The following is a 16253-nucleotide window of genomic DNA, read 5'->3' as shown; positions in this document are numbered from 1 at the left end:
CGAAACAGAGTGATCTCATCCCCCCGCAGAGTTAGCAAGCTTGCTGGCTTGTGAAATGTACCTGAGAAATGGCTTGGCTTTATCTACATTGAGGTCACCTGTCTGTCTGTCTGTCTGTCCGTCCGTCCGTTCGTCCGTCTGACCGACGGTCGGTCGGTCTGTCTGTCTGTCTGTCTGGCGTTTCGCCCACAAATACACAATCAATTTACGTTACAGTATATTTTGTGAGGCGCATTGAGACGTCTAGAAGACGTGGAAAGCGCTATATCAAATGCAAGGATTATTATTTATTATTATGAGGTGATGAGACTATCAAATGCAAGGATTATTATTATTATTATGATCGTTATTGGCCGATAGCAGAGACAGCAGTCGCGGCGTGGAGGTTTCTGTTACCTTGTTGTTGAGCTCCGTGTGCTCAAACACAATATTCTGGCATCACAGCGGGACCTCCGTGACAAAAGGCCATTCATTTGGCTTTGGATTCTGACAAAAAACTAAAGCTGCTATGATCTCAAAGCTAACAAATGGGTCACACTCAGCAACCAGCGTTACTGTGCGGAAGGGGGAAATAAATTGCTTACTGAGCAACAGGTCACCTTACAGGACGCAAGATATCTGATATTATTTGTCAACTTGATCACTCGGACCTGTCAACCATTTGCGTTTTAGCAGCGTCTTGAGGGTGGACAGGACGCTGCTGTTAACTATGGTATATATTGACCTGTGCGCTCCCCATATTAGCCAGAGGGCAGGACGGCTGGAAGGTAGGACTATTGATAAAAATGTGTCTTTTGCCCATAAAATACACAGTCAACCCACTTTACAGTATATTCTGTGAAGCGCTTTGAAACGTCTCAATGACGTGATAAGACGTTATATCAAAGCAGGGAGATGACCACTGGTGTGGTCTAAAAGATAGACCTTTTGGCTGCACAAAATCTCTCAACTCAGAGTAACTTGCTCACTGTCTGTCTGATCCCTGTGTTTTGTTCTGACAGATAACTCGTCATGAACTACCTGCTGAGGGGCTGTTTTGTGGTGTGCGTTCTAGTTAAAGCTTCAACAGTCTCGATCAATCCAGCTTTGGACAATGAGTGGCTGAGCTGGAAAACCTTTCACAAGAAGGTGTACCAGGAGGTAAGAGTTGTCAGACTGGCTCATTTGGTAACACTCTTGCCTCTGGGTCAAAAAGTTGTGGGTTCAAGCCTTCACATCAGAAGTTTGAGACTCAAAATCTAAGCTGACACTCCTGTGCAATGTTGGCAAGAGTGTTGTTTTGTCAGAAATGCAGTCGTTTGGACGAGATTGGTGAATGTGGTTAGTCAGATGATCCGAAATGCTAAGCTATCCAGGTGGAAAATATTTCTCTCGATTGATGATTTCTATGCTAAAAGGAGTTGGAGTTTGACACGGGTGTAAATCCTACTTTTCAGAAAGATGCTGCGTTTAAAAGAAATGTGTGGGAGCAGAACCTGCAGTATATTGAGAAGCACAACACGGATTACTTCATGGGGAAACACACGTTTGCTGTGGGGATGAATCAGTTTGGAGACATGGTAGGTACCTGAAGTGTGAGAGTGTGAAAGGTGAACAGCGAATCTTTGAAACACTCCCATTGAATCGGGATGAAGATTGATTGTGGAGTCCTGTAGTGAAATGGTTAGAGCACTCGCCTCGCAAGCGAGAGGACTGGGTTTGATTCCCAGCCAGGGCAAAATGTAAGGCAAGTTTTCTTACTTCACTTTATGTGCCTCTGTTTACAGTTTTTAATCGATTGGCAGATCACTTTTTGGGGGTTAATAATCCCTTTAAAAACAATAATCTCAATTTAGTCACTCAATCCATGACTGTTTGTGTGTATGGGATATTATCCCAAAAGATATCATGATCTGATGCTGTTCTCTTCCCTCCCACCCACCCTGTAGCGATATTGTAACTAACAAATCTCAAATCACTTACCTTTCCAGACCGTTGAGGAGTTCAGTAACCTGTTGAATAGGCGAAACACAAGGCAATATAACAACAAAACATGCAACATATTTACAGCTGATGATAAGACTGACCTCCCTCAGAGTGTTGACTGGCGCCCTAAAGGCTACGTTACCGGAGTGAAGGACCAGGTGAAGGAGAATCACTTTTAGCGCCTACTAAACTATTGAATGCGGGGTCAAGAGGAAGGTCTTGAGATGGGCCTTGAAGGAGGAAAGAGAGGGGACGAGGTGGAGGGGTTCTGGGATGGAGTTCCAGAAGGTGGGGTCAGAAAAGCTGAAGGCTCGACCACCAATGGTGGGGCTGGCGGGGTGGGGGAGATGGAGCAGGCCAGTGCCGGCCGAGCGGAAGGAAAAGAATGGTTAAGATATTCTGTGAAGCACTTTGAGACGTCTGGAAGACGTTATAAGGCGCTGTAGCAAATACAAGGATTATTATTATTATTATTATTAATTCAGTATTGCTCCTCATTCACCAGAAAGCCTGTGGCTCGTGCTGGGCGTTCAGTACGACCGGGGTCCTGGAAGGTCAGTGGTTTAAGAAAACGGGGAAGTTGATCTCGCTTAGTGAGCAGTACCTGATGGACTGCAGCCAGAGTGTCGGGAATCACGGATGTAACGGTGGTTCCAACTACCGTTCCCTCCTCTTCATTAAAGAGAAAGGAATCAACTCGGAGGAATCCTACCCCTACACTGCCAAGGTAACTTACCCTCCCTTTAAACACCTTCCTTTTATCAATGACTGGGGCAATGACCTCAAAGTGCCAGCGTGGCTCAGTTGGTAGTGCACTCGCCTCTGTGGCAGAGGGTTATGGGTCCAGCTCAGGATTTGGAGCCCCTATAAGTCTATGCCGTCCTTCAGGTGAGACGTTAAACCAAGGTCCCGTCTGCCTGTCCAGGTGGACATTAAGCAACCTGTGACACTATTTGAAAAGAGAAGAGACTTTCTCTCCTGGTGTCCTCACCAATAATTGCTCAAATAAAATTAGTTACTCGCTCCATGGCTGTTTGTGGGACATTGCTGTGCGATCTGGAATGCATTGCCTGACAGGATGGTGGAAGCGCATTGTATAATAACTTTCAAATTGTATATATACTTGAAAAGGTAACATTTGCAGGGCTATGGGGAAAGAGCGGATGAGTGGGACTAGTTGGATAACTCTTTCCAGAAGCCGGCACAGGCATGATGGTGCTCTGAGATTCTATGATTCTATAAATTGGCTGCTATATCACCCACATTTACACAGCCACTGTACATTGAGATTGCTTGGCAATGACGTGTTGTCAAGATGTTAAGGCGCTGTATCAAATGCAAGGATTATTATTATTACATTACATTACATTACATTACATTACATTACATTACATTACATTACATTACATTATATTATATTATATTATATTATATTATATTATATTATATTAGCTGTACCAGTTGCAGCTTCTTTTGCGACCAAAGGATTCAACATGGAATGTAAATTGACACACAGACAGACATTTCATCTTTATCTATACTCCTCTGGGAGGACTCCTGTGGGAGGACTCCTTTTGGCCCTTTAAAAATATAATTTTACTGTTGCTGCCGCGGCTTAGCTTCGACTGTGTTCTTTATTTTGTTCCCGCCGCTTGACTACGTGCGTACTCTGTGATGCAGGATGCCACAGCACAACAGTCAGCCGGGCCGGCCACCAGATGTGACTGCAGTGCGTGCATACATTTGTAGGTACTCTGTGACGCACGATGTCACAGTACCACTTTGACTCAGCGGCCACCAGGTGTAACTACAAAACTGAAAATAACTCATGAACGATAGGATATATACAAAAACAAATATGCCCATGTCACTCCCAGTTGCAAGACTATTTCCGATGAGATATAAATCATGTCTCTACGTCAATCGGTTATTGAGATCCTTCTGGAAGCGCAGAAAGACATTGTCATTTTATTAGTACATGTAAAGAAGAAGATAGAATATTATTATGGAATTATACAGCACAGAAGAGGCCATTCAGCTCATCATGTCCGTGCCAGGTCTTTGAAAGAGCTGTCCAAATTAATCCCACTCCCCAGCTCTCTCCCCATAGCCCTGCAAACTTGTCCTCCTCAAATAACTCGCTGGGTGAAAAAATTATATTGGACTTTTTTCATGTGATTCGAGGCTTCGGCGTCTCTAAGGGCTGTACTTACGTTGCAGAACGAGTTTGTACCAGTAAGGAGAACGAGAGCGTGGCCACATGTCAGGGGGTGAAGATGATCAGGAAGAACTCAGAGAAGGACTTAGCCGCTGCGGTGGCCACTGTCGGCCCAATAGCCGTCGTCTTTGACGCAGGTCGTGCGTCATTCATGTTCTACAAATCAGGTGAGAAGCCAGAGTTACGCAGAGCCTTGTGCTCTCGTTTATCAGCTAAATACCTTCCTCGATCCTGTAAGATAGTGGATTTCGATTCCCGGGCAGGGAGAAACCTTCGGCAAGTCTCCTAATTCCACACAGAAGCCTCTGTTTACCTAGAAGTAAGTTCTAGTTGATTGACGGATCACTTTCTGGGGGTAACTATACCTTAAAAACAATTTGGTTACTCAATCCACCGCTGTTTGTGGGACACTGCTGTGTGCAATTGGCTGTCTGTCACATTCGCCCAAAAATGTACACTTTACGTGATTTATTATGTGAAGTGCTTCGACGTGTCTCAACGATGTGATAAAATGTCAAATCAAAAGTAAGGATTATTATTATTATTATCTGCGCCTCTTAGCATCAGAAGACTCACATCATGTTTCCCAACAAAATCTCCCCCCCGCCCCCAAGAACCGTAGAATACCCCAAACTACACCTCAGGAACACCTTAAGATCATAAATTTGATGGAAATTCTTCAATTGGGTCTTAGAGATTGTGGAACAAAGAGCTCGCGAATTGTAATAATGTCATAAGAGGGCTGAATGGGCTCCTTCTGCTCTGCATATCTTTAATACTTCTGCTATTTACAGGCATTTATTATGATGAGGCGTGTAGCAAGACTGTAACGGACCACGAGTTACTGGTGGTTGGATATGGAACTGAAGCAGGAGAACCATATTGGATTGTTAAAAACAGGTACGTCTCACAACAACAACAACAACAACAACAACAAGTTGCATTTATATAGCGCCCCTCAAGCAGTGTAGTGTCCCAGAGCACTTTCACCAGGAGGCAACCAGGGCATTTCAAACTACAGTCCTATTTGCTTCCCAACAGCGCCAATTTTCTTTTAACCAAATGCAAAGCGTAGCAGAGGTTAGCACCAGGGACGTACAGTGTGTGTACTTTGATCTCTAAGCTCTGGGCTCTACTCTTGACCCACTTGACCCTGTGACTGGCAGGAACTCAGGTGGGTGAAGACTTGAGCTGGTACCCAAGAGCCTACAACGGTCATGTTTTGCAGACGTGTGATGTGAAAGCTTGACAGTCTTTCAAATGAATGACAGGAATTGGTTTAGATGAGGTTGAGATTGAATGGGCCAAAGGGACTTTCTTTTTTTGAACTAACTCCTGTGACCATACATTACGTGTTGATTTCTTTCCAGTTTTGCCTAAAAATTGAGACGACAACAACAACTTGCATTTATACTTGGGTACTAAGTAAGGGTGTTAACACACGTGGAGAAAAGGCAGAGAGATGAGATTAACAAATCTGCTATGATCTAATAAAATGGTGAAACAGCCCAGATGGACTGAATGGCCTCCTCCTCTCCCTAAATCCCTCCTCCCCCGCTCTCGTCCACCTCTTAATCTCAGAGCAGCGACGAGCTTTAAATTACTTTTTTGTATGACTTCATGACTTTAAGTGATGTTAACCGTAATTTCTATCTCTTTCTTCCTTCAGTTGGGGAGTCAAATGGGGCAACAATGGATACTTCCACACGGCAAAGGACAAGGGCAATAACTGCGGCATTGCCAGTTCCGCACTCTATCCTGTGGTGTAAACTTGGATGAACTGGAACTGTAGCGACTCCACCTTAAGAAATCCAAACTCTTCTAAGATTGTAGGCATCTTCAGCTGCCTTCAGTCACCATGTCCCAGTGTTGTTTAAGAAGGCTCCGCCAACAAACCTTTGAGAAAGAATTTCATATTATCGGAAATCGTTAAATGCTTTTCCCGGACTAAATCAACAACAACAACGTGCATTGATATAGCAAACTTCGCCCGGGGCAGCATCTTGGAGCGCTTAAAAATCGGTTGCTTAAAAATATTTCTTTATGCATGTGCTACTGAGGTGACTCTGGTATTCAGCATTTTATGCAAAAAGCAAATTATTTACGTTCTGTTTTGGTGTCCCTGTTGCTCATTCATATATGGACTCAGAAGTACAGAGCTGTGTAATAAAGAGAGACGGCAATCTGACCTGACCTCCTGAAGTCAGTGAAGAAGGAAGTTCTGACGGTCAATGTCAGGTATCTCCAAAGTAGAAATGGTCAGACTTGTTCACCAAATATCTCAACTTTCTTATCCTGAATGTTCTGGCTCCTTCATAGAACTGTCCACCTTTCCCTGCCTTTTGAGCTCCTCGACCTCGTTCCCTCCCTCCAGGAAACCAAATCAAACCGTCCAAAAGGATCTAATGGGGAGAAATTCCACTTGGGTCTAGATTTACTCTATGTAGTATTTTAGAGTCTCAACATTTGGCAAACTGTTGAATTGAATCTTCACTTTGAAGCCAGTTTTCTGTGGTTTTCAGAATATACTTCCACAAAAAGAACTTGAAAATCCATGCAGTTTTAAAGACTTTACCAATTCCAGGACACTGTAAATATCCAGGTGGAATTTCAATCCGAAGGTTTGGATACTACAGGAACTCAGAGATCCATATTGGACTGGAAAGCCTCACATCAGGACTCACAGTCCAGCTGTCACTCCAAATAAAATTGATCATTCACATCATGGCTGTTTGTTGGACATTGCTGTGCGCAAATTGGTTGCTGCATTTGTCTACAAAATACACAGTCACCGCAGTAAATCCTGTGAAGTGCTTGAGACAGGCTCTCAATGTGATAAGGTGCTGTATTAAAGGATGATTATGAGGTGCGATATCAAATATAAAGGTTATTACATTTCACAGATACTCCAATTGGTCTGATGTTCTTCCTGTTCACTCCTCACACTCTCCCTCTGTCTCTCTGTTCAAAGACTTTAGAAAATAATTGTAGAAGGAAATGGGCTGCATTAGTGCTGGACGGTAAAGTGTAATGAGGTCCACACTTAGTCTGAGAGCAAGGACTTCGCCCAAATGCCTATTGGCACACATGAGTCTTCACAGCCAAGCCCCGATCCTGCCCTCACCTGACACCTGACACCTACACGTGTGCACTAGCCCGAGACACGAGATTGAGCTGATGCAAAGGCTGAAACTGTGCTCAACAACAATAACTTACACTTACACTGCACCCTTTACACGGGCAGCATCTTGGGGCACTTAACAGTTGGGGAGCCTGACGCTGAACTGGGGGGAGGGAGTGGGTGACCGCAAGCACCGTCGATGGGCAGTCAGGCAAATCCCTCTCCTTCTTCTAACTTCATCATAAGATGTAGAATAGGCAGCTTGGATGAAGAAAGACATTTTGATCTCATCCTTTCAGACCCACTGTGGATCTGGTGATGATCTCCAAAGGAACAACTGCTGTACCAATATCCGCCACAAGATGGCGCCACTGGTAACACAGTTACAATACACTTTCAGATTTTAACAACAACAACTTGCACTTTTATAACGCCCTCCACGCAGGGCAGCATCTCAGAGCGCTTAACAGTGGCGGAGCCTGACTGCAAGCCAGGGGGGAGGTGCTGGGGGGTGGGGGGTGGGGTGCGGGGGTGGAGGTGGCTGTAAGCTCAGTCTAAGAGGGGCTGGGGACGGATTGAGGGAGCGTGTCCCAGAGTTTCGGGGCGTAGTGGCTGAAAGGGTGTGCAAAGAAGAGAGGAAGGTGTACAAAAATCTCAGCCACTTAAATGTAAGCTATGGAGTCCTGGAGGGTAGTGGTAATGTCCTTCCAACGTGAAAGGAGAAACATCAAATGCAAGGATTAACATTATTGTGATATTTATGTCAGCTCGAAAGAGCTTTTGTTATCGATCGCCTTCACCCTCTCTATTTTAGATCACTCACTACCTCCCACAATGCAGTCGCGGCGTGGAGGTTTCTGTTACCTCGTTGTTGAGCTCCGTGTGCTCAAACACAATATTCTGGCATCACAGCGGGACCTCCGTGACAAAAGGCCGTTCATTTGGCTTTGGATTCTGACACAAAAACTCTGCACCAAAGCTGCTCTGATCTTAAAGCTAACAAATGAGTTACACTCAGCAATCAGCGTTACTGTGCGGAAGGGGGAAATAAATTGCTTACTGAGCAACAGGTCACCTTACAGGACGCGAGATATCTGATATTATTTGTCAACTTGATCACTCGGACCTGCCAATCATTTGTGTTACAGCAGCATCTTGAGGGTGGACAGGACGCTGCTGTTGACTATGGTATATATTGATCAGTGCGCTCCCCACATTAGCCAGAGGGCAGGACGGCTGGAAGGTAGGACTATTGATAAAGATTTTGTTTTACTATATGTGTCTTTCATCCATAAAATACACAGTCAGCCCACTTTACAGTATATTTGTGAAGCGCTTTGAGATGTCTCAATGAAGCGATAAGACGTTATATCAAAGCAGGGAGATGACCACCGACGTGGTCTACGAGATAGACCTTTTGGCCGCACAAAATCTCTTGTCTCAGAGTAACTTGCTCACTGTCTGTTTGATCCCTGTGTTTTGTTCTGACAGATAACTCGTCATGAACTTCCTGCTGAGGGGCTGTTTTGTGGTGTGCGTTCTAGTTAAAGCTTCAACAGACTCGATCAATCCAGAATTGGACAATGAGTGGCTGAGCTGGAAAACCTTTCACAAGAAGCTGTACCAGGAGGTAAGAGTTGTCAGACTGGCTCATTTGGTAACACTCTTGCCTCTGGGTCAAAAAGTTAGAGCAAAGCTTTTCACCAGAGAGGGTTAGGGCAATGTCTCATGTTTCACATTGTTTCCAGACTCCAGTTATAGTTATTTACACTCATCCATCTTATTTCCTTGTGCTCTTTCTAAAAATCTAATTTTTTAAAAAAACAATATAATTTCTTTGGGAGACCCTAACTCTGCCTTAACACCGAGGCTTAGCCCAAACCTGAGAAGCTCGTCTATTTTCAGCCACTCTCTCCTCTCCTCCCTCTCCTCTATTCTCCTCTTTTCCCCTTCTCTCCTCTCTCCTCTTCTCTGCTCTCTTCTCCCATGCAAATTGTCGGACTGGCTCATTTGGTAACACTCTTGCCTCTGGGTCAGAAAGTTGTGGGTTCAAGCCTCCACATCAGAAGTTTGAGACTCAAAATCTAAGCTGACGCTCCTGTGCAATGTTGACAAGAGTGTTGTTCTGTCAGAAATGCTGTCGCTTGGATGAGATGTTAAACTGAGGTCAGATGGATGTTAAGGATCCCGTGGCTCTATTTGTAAAGAGAAGGGAGTTTCACCTGGTGTCCTGGCCAACAATCCTCCAGATAAAACCAAAGCAAAATCATCTACTTCATGGCTGTTTGTGGGACGCTGCTGTGTGCAAACTCGCTGCTGTGTTTGACTCCAAAATACACAGTGATTTCTCCACAGCAAAATCTGCAAAGATGTTTATCAGCTTATCAACACAATGATAAAGGAAGGATTATGCACGGATTACTGATACTGTTTGAATATTATTGTGGGCCTGCGATTATGGTGATAAGGCACATTTCTTGGTGAATGTGGTTTGTGAGATGATCCGAAATGCTAAGCTCTAGAGGAAAAATACTTCTCTCGATTGATGATTTCTATGCTAAAAGGAGTTGGAGTTTGACACGGGTGTAAATCCTACTTTTCAGAAAGATGCTGCGTTTAGAAGAAATGTGTGGGAGCAGAACCTGCAGTATATTGAGAAGCACAACACGGATTACTTCATGGGGAAACACACGTTTGCTGTGGGGATGAATCAGTTTGGAGACATGGTAGGTACCTGAAGTGTGAGAGTGTGAAAGGTGAACAGCGAATCTTTGAAACACTCCCATTGAATCGGGATGAAGATTGATTGTGGAGTCCTGTAGTGTAGTGGTTAGAGCACTCGCCTCGCAAGCGAGAGGACTGGGTTTGATTCCCAGCCAGGGCGAAATGTAAGGCAAGTTTTCTTACTTCACTTCACATACTTCTGGTTACCTCGCGGTAAGTAGGAACCCGGTTGTTATTTAATTGGCGGATCATTTTTTCGGTTGTAATAATTCCTTGAAAAAGAATAATCACAATTTAGTCACTTGTGGAGTCCTGTAGCTCAGTGGTTAGAGCACTCGCTTTGCAAGTGAGAGACCTGAGTTCAATTCCAGGCAGAGCGAAACCTTGGGCAAGTTTCCTTACTCCACACAGAGCCTAATAATAATCCCTCCAAAACCAAAAACAATAATAAATTGGTCATTTTCAATCTACGACTGTTTGTAGGACATTGCTGTGCGCAATTGGCTGCCGCGTTCGCCCACAAATATACAGTCAATTCACTTTACAGTGTGTTCTGTGAAGCGCTTTGGGACGTCCTCCCGACGTGAAAAGCGCTATATCAAATGCAAGGATTATTATTATTATATTATTACTCAATCCATAACGGTTTGTGCACATGGGATATTATCCCAAAAGATATCATGACCTGATGCTGTTCTCTTCCCTCCCACCCACCCTGTGGCGATATTGTAACTAACAAATCTCAACATCACTTACCTTTCCAGACCGTTGAGGAGTTCAGTAACCTGTTGAATAGGCGAAACACAAGGCAATATAACAACAAAACATATAACCTATTTACAGCTGATGATAAGACTGACCTCCCTCAGAGTGTTGACTGGCGCCCTAAAGGCTACGTTACCGGAGTGAAGGACCAGGTGAAGGAGAATCACTTTTAGCGCCTACTAAACTATTGATTGCGGGGTCAAGAGGAAGGTCTTGAGATGGGCCTTGAAGAAGGAAAGGGAGGGGACGAGGTGGAGGGGTTCCGGGATGGAGTTCCCGAAAGTGGGTGCAGAAAAGCTGAAGGCTCGACCACCAATGGTCGGGGGTGGGGGAGATAGAGCAGGCCAGTGCCGGCCGAGCAGAGGGAAAAGAATGGTTAAGATATTCTGTGAAGCGCTTTGAGACGTCCTGAAGACGGTATAAGGCGCTGTAGCAAATACAAGGATTATTATTGTTAATTCGCTGTCGCTCCTCATTCACCAGAAAGCCTGTGGCTCGTGCTGGGCGTTCAGTACGACCGGGGTCCTGGAAGGTCAGTGGTTTAAGAAAACGGGGAAGTTGATCTCGCTTAGTGAGCAGTACCTGATGGACTGCAGCCAGAGTGTCGGGAATCACGGATGTAACGGTGGCTACAACAGCCTTTCCCTCCTCTTCATTAAAGAGAAAGGAATCAACTCGGAGGAATCCTACCCCTACACTGCCAAGGTAACTTACCCTCCCTTTAAACACCTTCCTTTTGTCAATGACTGGGGCAATGACCTCAAAGTGCCAGCGTGGCTCAGTTGGTAGCGCTCTCGCCTCTGTGGCAGAAGGTTATGGGTCCAGCTCAGGATTTGCAGCCCCTATAAGTCTATGCCGTCCTACAGGTGAGACGTTAAACCAAGGTCCCATCTGCCTGTCCAGGTAGACGTTCAGCAACCTGTGACACTATTTGAAAAGAGAAGAGACTTTCTCTCCTGGTGTCCTCGCCAATAATTGCTCAAATAAAATTAGTTACTCGCTCCATGGCTGTTTGTGGGACATCGCTCTGCGCAAATTGCATTTAAAATTTTATTTAAAATCTAGCGAGTTGTTACGATCTGGAATGCATTGCCTGACAGGATGGTGGAAGCGCATTGTATAATAACTTTCAAAATGGAATTGGATATATACTTGAAAAGGTAACATTTGCAGGGCTATGGGGAAAGAGCGGAAGAGTGGGACTAGTTGGATAACTCTTTCCAGAAGCCGGCACAGGCATGATGGTGCTCTGAGATTCTATGATTCTATAAATTGGCTGCCATATCACCCACATTTACACAGCCACTGTACATTGAGACATCTTGAAAATGATGTGCTGTTGCGATGTTAAGGCGCTGTATCAAATGCAAGGATTATATTATATTATATTATATTATATTATATTATATTATATTATATTATATTATATTATATTATATTATATTATATTATATTATATTATATTATATTATATTATACTAGCTGTACCCATTGCAGCTTCCCTTGCAACCAAAGGATCCAATATGGAAGGTAGATTGACACACAGACAGACATTTCATCTTTATCTATACTCCTGTGGGAGGACTCCTTTTGGGAGGACTCAGTGGGAGGACTCGGGGCTTTAAAAATGTAACTTGATTGTTGTTGCCGCGGCTTAACTTCGTCTGTGTTCTTTATTTTGTTCCCGCCACTTTGCTACGTGCGTACTCTGTGACGCAAGATGCCACAGTAAGCCGGTCCGGCCACCAGGTGTGACTGCAGTGCTTGCGTACATATGTAGGTGCTCTGTGACGCACGATGCCACAGCACCACCTTGACATAGCGACCACCGGGTGTAACTGCAGCAGAAAATGCAAAACTGAAAATAACTCATGAACGATAGGGATATACGAAAACAAATATGCCCATGTCACTCCCAGCCACAAGACCTTTTCCAATGAGGTATAAATCTTTCAAAGAGCTTCCAAATTAATCCCACTCCCCAGCTCTCTCCCCATAGCCCTGCAAACTTGTCCTCCAAATATCTATCTACGACTCTCTTGAAAGTTGTTATCGTATCGGCTTCCACCGCCCGTTCAGGCAATGCATTCCAGATCCCAACAACTCGCTGGTGAAAAAATTATATTGGACTTTTTTCATGTGACTCGAGGCTTCGGTGTCTCTAAGGGCTGTACTTATGTTGCAGAACGGAGTTTGTACCAGTAAGGAGAACGAGAGCGTGGCCACATGTCAGGGGGTGAAGATGATCAGGAAGAACTCGGAGAGGGACTTAGCCGCTGCGGTGGCCACTGTCGGCCCAATAGCTGTCGGCTTTGACGCAGGTCGTGCGTCATTCATGTTCTACAAATCAGGTGAGAAGTCAGAGTTACGCAGAGCCTTGTGCTCTCGTTTATCAGCTAAATACCTTTCTCGATCCTGTAATGTAGTGGATCCATATTGGATTGAGCACTTGCCTTGCAAACGGGAGAACCCGGTTCGATTCCCGAGAAGGGCGAAACCTTGGCCATGTTTCTTCACTCCGCACATCTCTGTTTATCTAGAAGTAAATAGGAACCCATTTATTAGTCGATAGGTGGATCGCTTTCTGGGGGGTAAGAATACCTTAAGAAAAAATTTGGTTACTCAATCCACGGCTGTTTGTGTGCAATTGGCTATGATGTTCGCCCACAAAATATACACTTTACAGTATATTATGTGAAGTGCTTCAACATGTCTCAACGATGTGATAAGACGTTATATCAAAAGTAAGGATTATTATTAATATTATTGTTATCTGCGTCTCTTAGCATCAGAAGACTCACATCAAGTTTCCCTGAAAAATCTCCTCCAACCCTCCCCAAAGAACCGTGGAATTGTGGAACAAAGAGCTCGCGAATTGTAATAATGTCATAAGAGGGCTGAATGGGCTCCTTCTGCTCTGCAATTCTTTAATACTTCTGCTGTTTACAGGCATTTATTATGATGAGGCGTGTAGCAAGACTGTACTGGACCACGAGTTACTGGTGGTTGGATATGGGACTGAAGCAGGAGAACCATATTGGATTGTTAAAAACAGGTACGTCTCATAACAACAACAAGTTGCATTTATATAGCGCCCCTCAAGCAGTATAGTGTCCCAGAGCACTTTCAGTATGAGAAAACCACGGCATTGCAAACTACAGTCCTATTTGCTTCCCAACAGCGCCAATTTTCTTTTAACCAAATGCAAAGCATCTTAGAGGTTAGCACCAGTTGCATTTGTACAGCGCCCCTCAAGCAGTGTAGTGTTTCACCATGAGGCAACCAGGGCATTTTAAACTACAGTCCTATTTGCTTCCCAACACTGCCAAGTATTGGTAAGAGTTCAGCTATTATGCCCAATTTTCTTTTAACTAAATGCAAAGCGTAGCAGAGGTTAGCACCAGCGACGTACAGTGAGTGCACTTTGATCTCTAAGCTCTGGGCTCTACTCTTGACCCACTTGACCCTGTGACTGGTGAGATTGAGTGGGCCAAAGGGACTTTCTTTTTCCGAACTAACTCCTTTGACCGTACATTACGTGTTGATTTCTTTCCAGTTTTGCCTAAAGATGGAGACAACATCAACAACAACGACAACAATTTGAATTTATATTGTGCCCTTCACTAGTGGTAGCTTCTGCTGGTGCTTATCACTCTGAGGATATGCTTTACATTATCTCTGCATTGCAATGGTCTTAAAATTGGAGCTTAGCCGGTTAGGAATGAGATCAGAAAAGGTTTCTTCCCATGGAGGCTTGTGAAACTGTGGAACCCAGAAGGTCAGAGATGCAGAATGCATTGGTCAAAAGATCGACAGATTACTTGGGAACTAAGTAGGAGTGTTAACACGTGGAGAAAAGGCAGAGAGATGAGACTAACAAATCTGTTTTAATCCAATATAACAGTGGAACAGCACAGAGGGACTGAATGGCCTCCTCCTCCTCTCCTTAAATCCCTCCTCCCCCGCTCTCGTCCACCTCTTAATCTCAGAGCGGAAACGAGCGTTAAATTTTATTTTGTGTGACTTCATGAGTTTAAGTGATGTTAACCGTAATTTCTATCTCTTTCTTCCTTTAGTTGGGGAGTCAAATGGGGCAACAAAGGATACTTCCACACGGCAAAGGACAAGGGCAATAACTGCGGCATTGCCAGTTCCGCACTCTATCCTGTGGTGTAAACTTGGATGAACTGGAACTGTAGTGACTCCACCTTAAGAAATCCAAACTCTTCTAAGATTGTAGGCATCATCAGCTGCCTTCAGTCACCATGTCCCAGTGTTGTTTAAGAAGGCTCCGCCAACAAACCTTTGAGAAAGAATTTCATATTATCGGAAATCGTTAAATGTTTTTCCCGGACTAAATCAACAACAACAACGTGCATTGATATAGCAAAATTCACCCGGGGCAGCATCTTGGAGCGCTTAAAAATCGGTTGCTTAAAAATATTTCTTTATGCATGTGCTACTGAGGTGACTCTGGTATTCTGCATTTTATGCAAAAGTCAAAGTATTAACATTCTGTTTTGGTGTCCCTGTTGCTCATTCATATATGGACTCAGAAGTACAGAGCTGTGTAATAAAGAGAGACGGCAATCTGACCTGACCTCCTGAAGTCAGTGAAGAAGGAAGTTCTGACGGTCAATGTCAGGTATCTCCAATGCAGAAATGGTCAGACTTGTTCACCAAATATCTCAACTTTCTTATCCTGAATGTTCTGGCTCCTTAATTAAACTGTCCACCTTTCACTGCCTTTTGAGCTCCTCGACCTCGTTCCCTCCCTCTCCCCACTTTCCCAGGAAACCAAATCAAACCGTCTAAAAGGATCTAATGGGGAGAAATTCCACTTGGGTCTAGATTTACTCTATGTAGTATTTTAGAGTCTCAACATTTGGCAAACTGTTGAATCTTCACTTTGAAGCCAATTTTCTGTGGTTTTTAAGACTTTACCAATTCCAGGACACTGTAAATATCCAGGTGGAATTTCAATCCGAAGGTTTGGATACTACAGAAACTCTGAGATCCATATTGGACTGGAAAGCCTCACATCAGGACTCGCAGTCCAGCTGTCATTCCAAATAAAATTGATCATTCACATCATGGCTGTTTGTTGGACATTGCTGTGCGCAAATTGGTTGCTGCGTTTGCCTACAAAATACACAGTCACCGCAGCTCACGGTAAATCCTGTGAAGTGCTTGAGACAGGCTCTCAATGTGATAAGGTGTTGTATTAAAGGATGATTATGAGGTGCGATATCAAATATAAAGGTTATTACATTTCACAGATACTCCAATTGGTCTGATGTTCTTCATGTTCACTCCTCACACTTTCCCTCTGTCTCTCTGTTCAAAGACTTTAGAAAATAATTGTAGAAGGAAATGGGCTGCATTAGTGCTGACGGTAAAATCTAATGAGGTCCACACGTAGCCTGAGAGCAAGGACTTCGCCCAAGTGCCTATTTGCAC

General features: G+C 44.1%; 2 protein-coding genes across 2 annotated transcripts; both read left to right on the top strand.

Annotated features, from left to right (window-relative positions):
* Positions 1-1011: 1011 nt before the first annotated feature.
* Positions 1012-5969, top strand: LOC103183577 (procathepsin L-like). The gene is made up of 8 exons (XM_042342844.1): positions 1012-1140; positions 1437-1559; positions 1971-2123; positions 2471-2692; positions 3646-3694; positions 4186-4350; positions 4978-5083; positions 5853-5969. Exons 1-8 carry the CDS (start codon positions 1012-1014, stop codon positions 5950-5952), a joined length of 1047 nt encoding a protein of 348 aa, XP_042198778.1. The 3' UTR covers positions 5953-5969.
* A 2836-nt stretch (positions 5970-8805) lies between these two features.
* Positions 8806-14969, top strand: LOC103183578 (procathepsin L-like). The gene is made up of 7 exons (XM_007901147.2): positions 8806-8934; positions 9908-10030; positions 10793-10945; positions 11277-11498; positions 12979-13144; positions 13743-13848; positions 14870-14969. The coding sequence occupies exons 1-7, from the start codon at positions 8806-8808 to the stop codon at positions 14967-14969; spliced, it is 999 nt and encodes a 332-aa protein (XP_007899338.2).
* Positions 14970-16253: the final 1284 nt, after the last annotated feature.

The sequence above is a fragment of the Callorhinchus milii genome, unplaced genomic scaffold (genome assembly GCF_018977255.1).
Source record: "Callorhinchus milii isolate IMCB2004 unplaced genomic scaffold, IMCB_Cmil_1.0 Scaffold21, whole genome shotgun sequence".
In the NCBI taxonomy this organism is placed as follows: domain Eukaryota; kingdom Metazoa; phylum Chordata; class Chondrichthyes; order Chimaeriformes; family Callorhinchidae; genus Callorhinchus; species Callorhinchus milii.
This window is presented reverse-complemented; position numbering and strand designations above follow the sequence as displayed.

What these genes read in the sequence shown, in the direction of transcription:
- LOC103183577 (XM_042342844.1), top strand. Translation starts at nt 1,012, where the DNA reads ATGAACTACCTGCTGAGGGGCTGTTTTGTGGTGTGCGTTCTAGTTAAA. An exon ending in GGCCACCAGATGTGACTGCA is followed by an intron (nt 3,695 to 4,185) that starts GTGCGTGCATAC and finishes CTTACGTTGCAG; the next exon opens with AACGAGTTTGTACCAGTAAG. An exon ending in ATTCATGTTCTACAAATCAG is followed by an intron (nt 4,351 to 4,977) that starts GTGAGAAGCCAG and finishes TGCTATTTACAG; the next exon opens with GCATTTATTATGATGAGGCG.
- LOC103183578 (XM_007901147.2), top strand. Translation starts at nt 8,806, where the DNA reads ATGAACTTCCTGCTGAGGGGCTGTTTTGTGGTGTGCGTTCTAGTTAAA. An exon ending in ACAAGAAGCTGTACCAGGAG is followed by an intron (nt 8,935 to 9,907) that starts GTAAGAGTTGTC and finishes CCTACTTTTCAG; the next exon opens with AAAGATGCTGCGTTTAGAAG. An exon ending in TGAATCAGTTTGGAGACATG is followed by an intron (nt 10,031 to 10,792) that starts GTAGGTACCTGA and finishes TTACCTTTCCAG; the next exon opens with ACCGTTGAGGAGTTCAGTAA.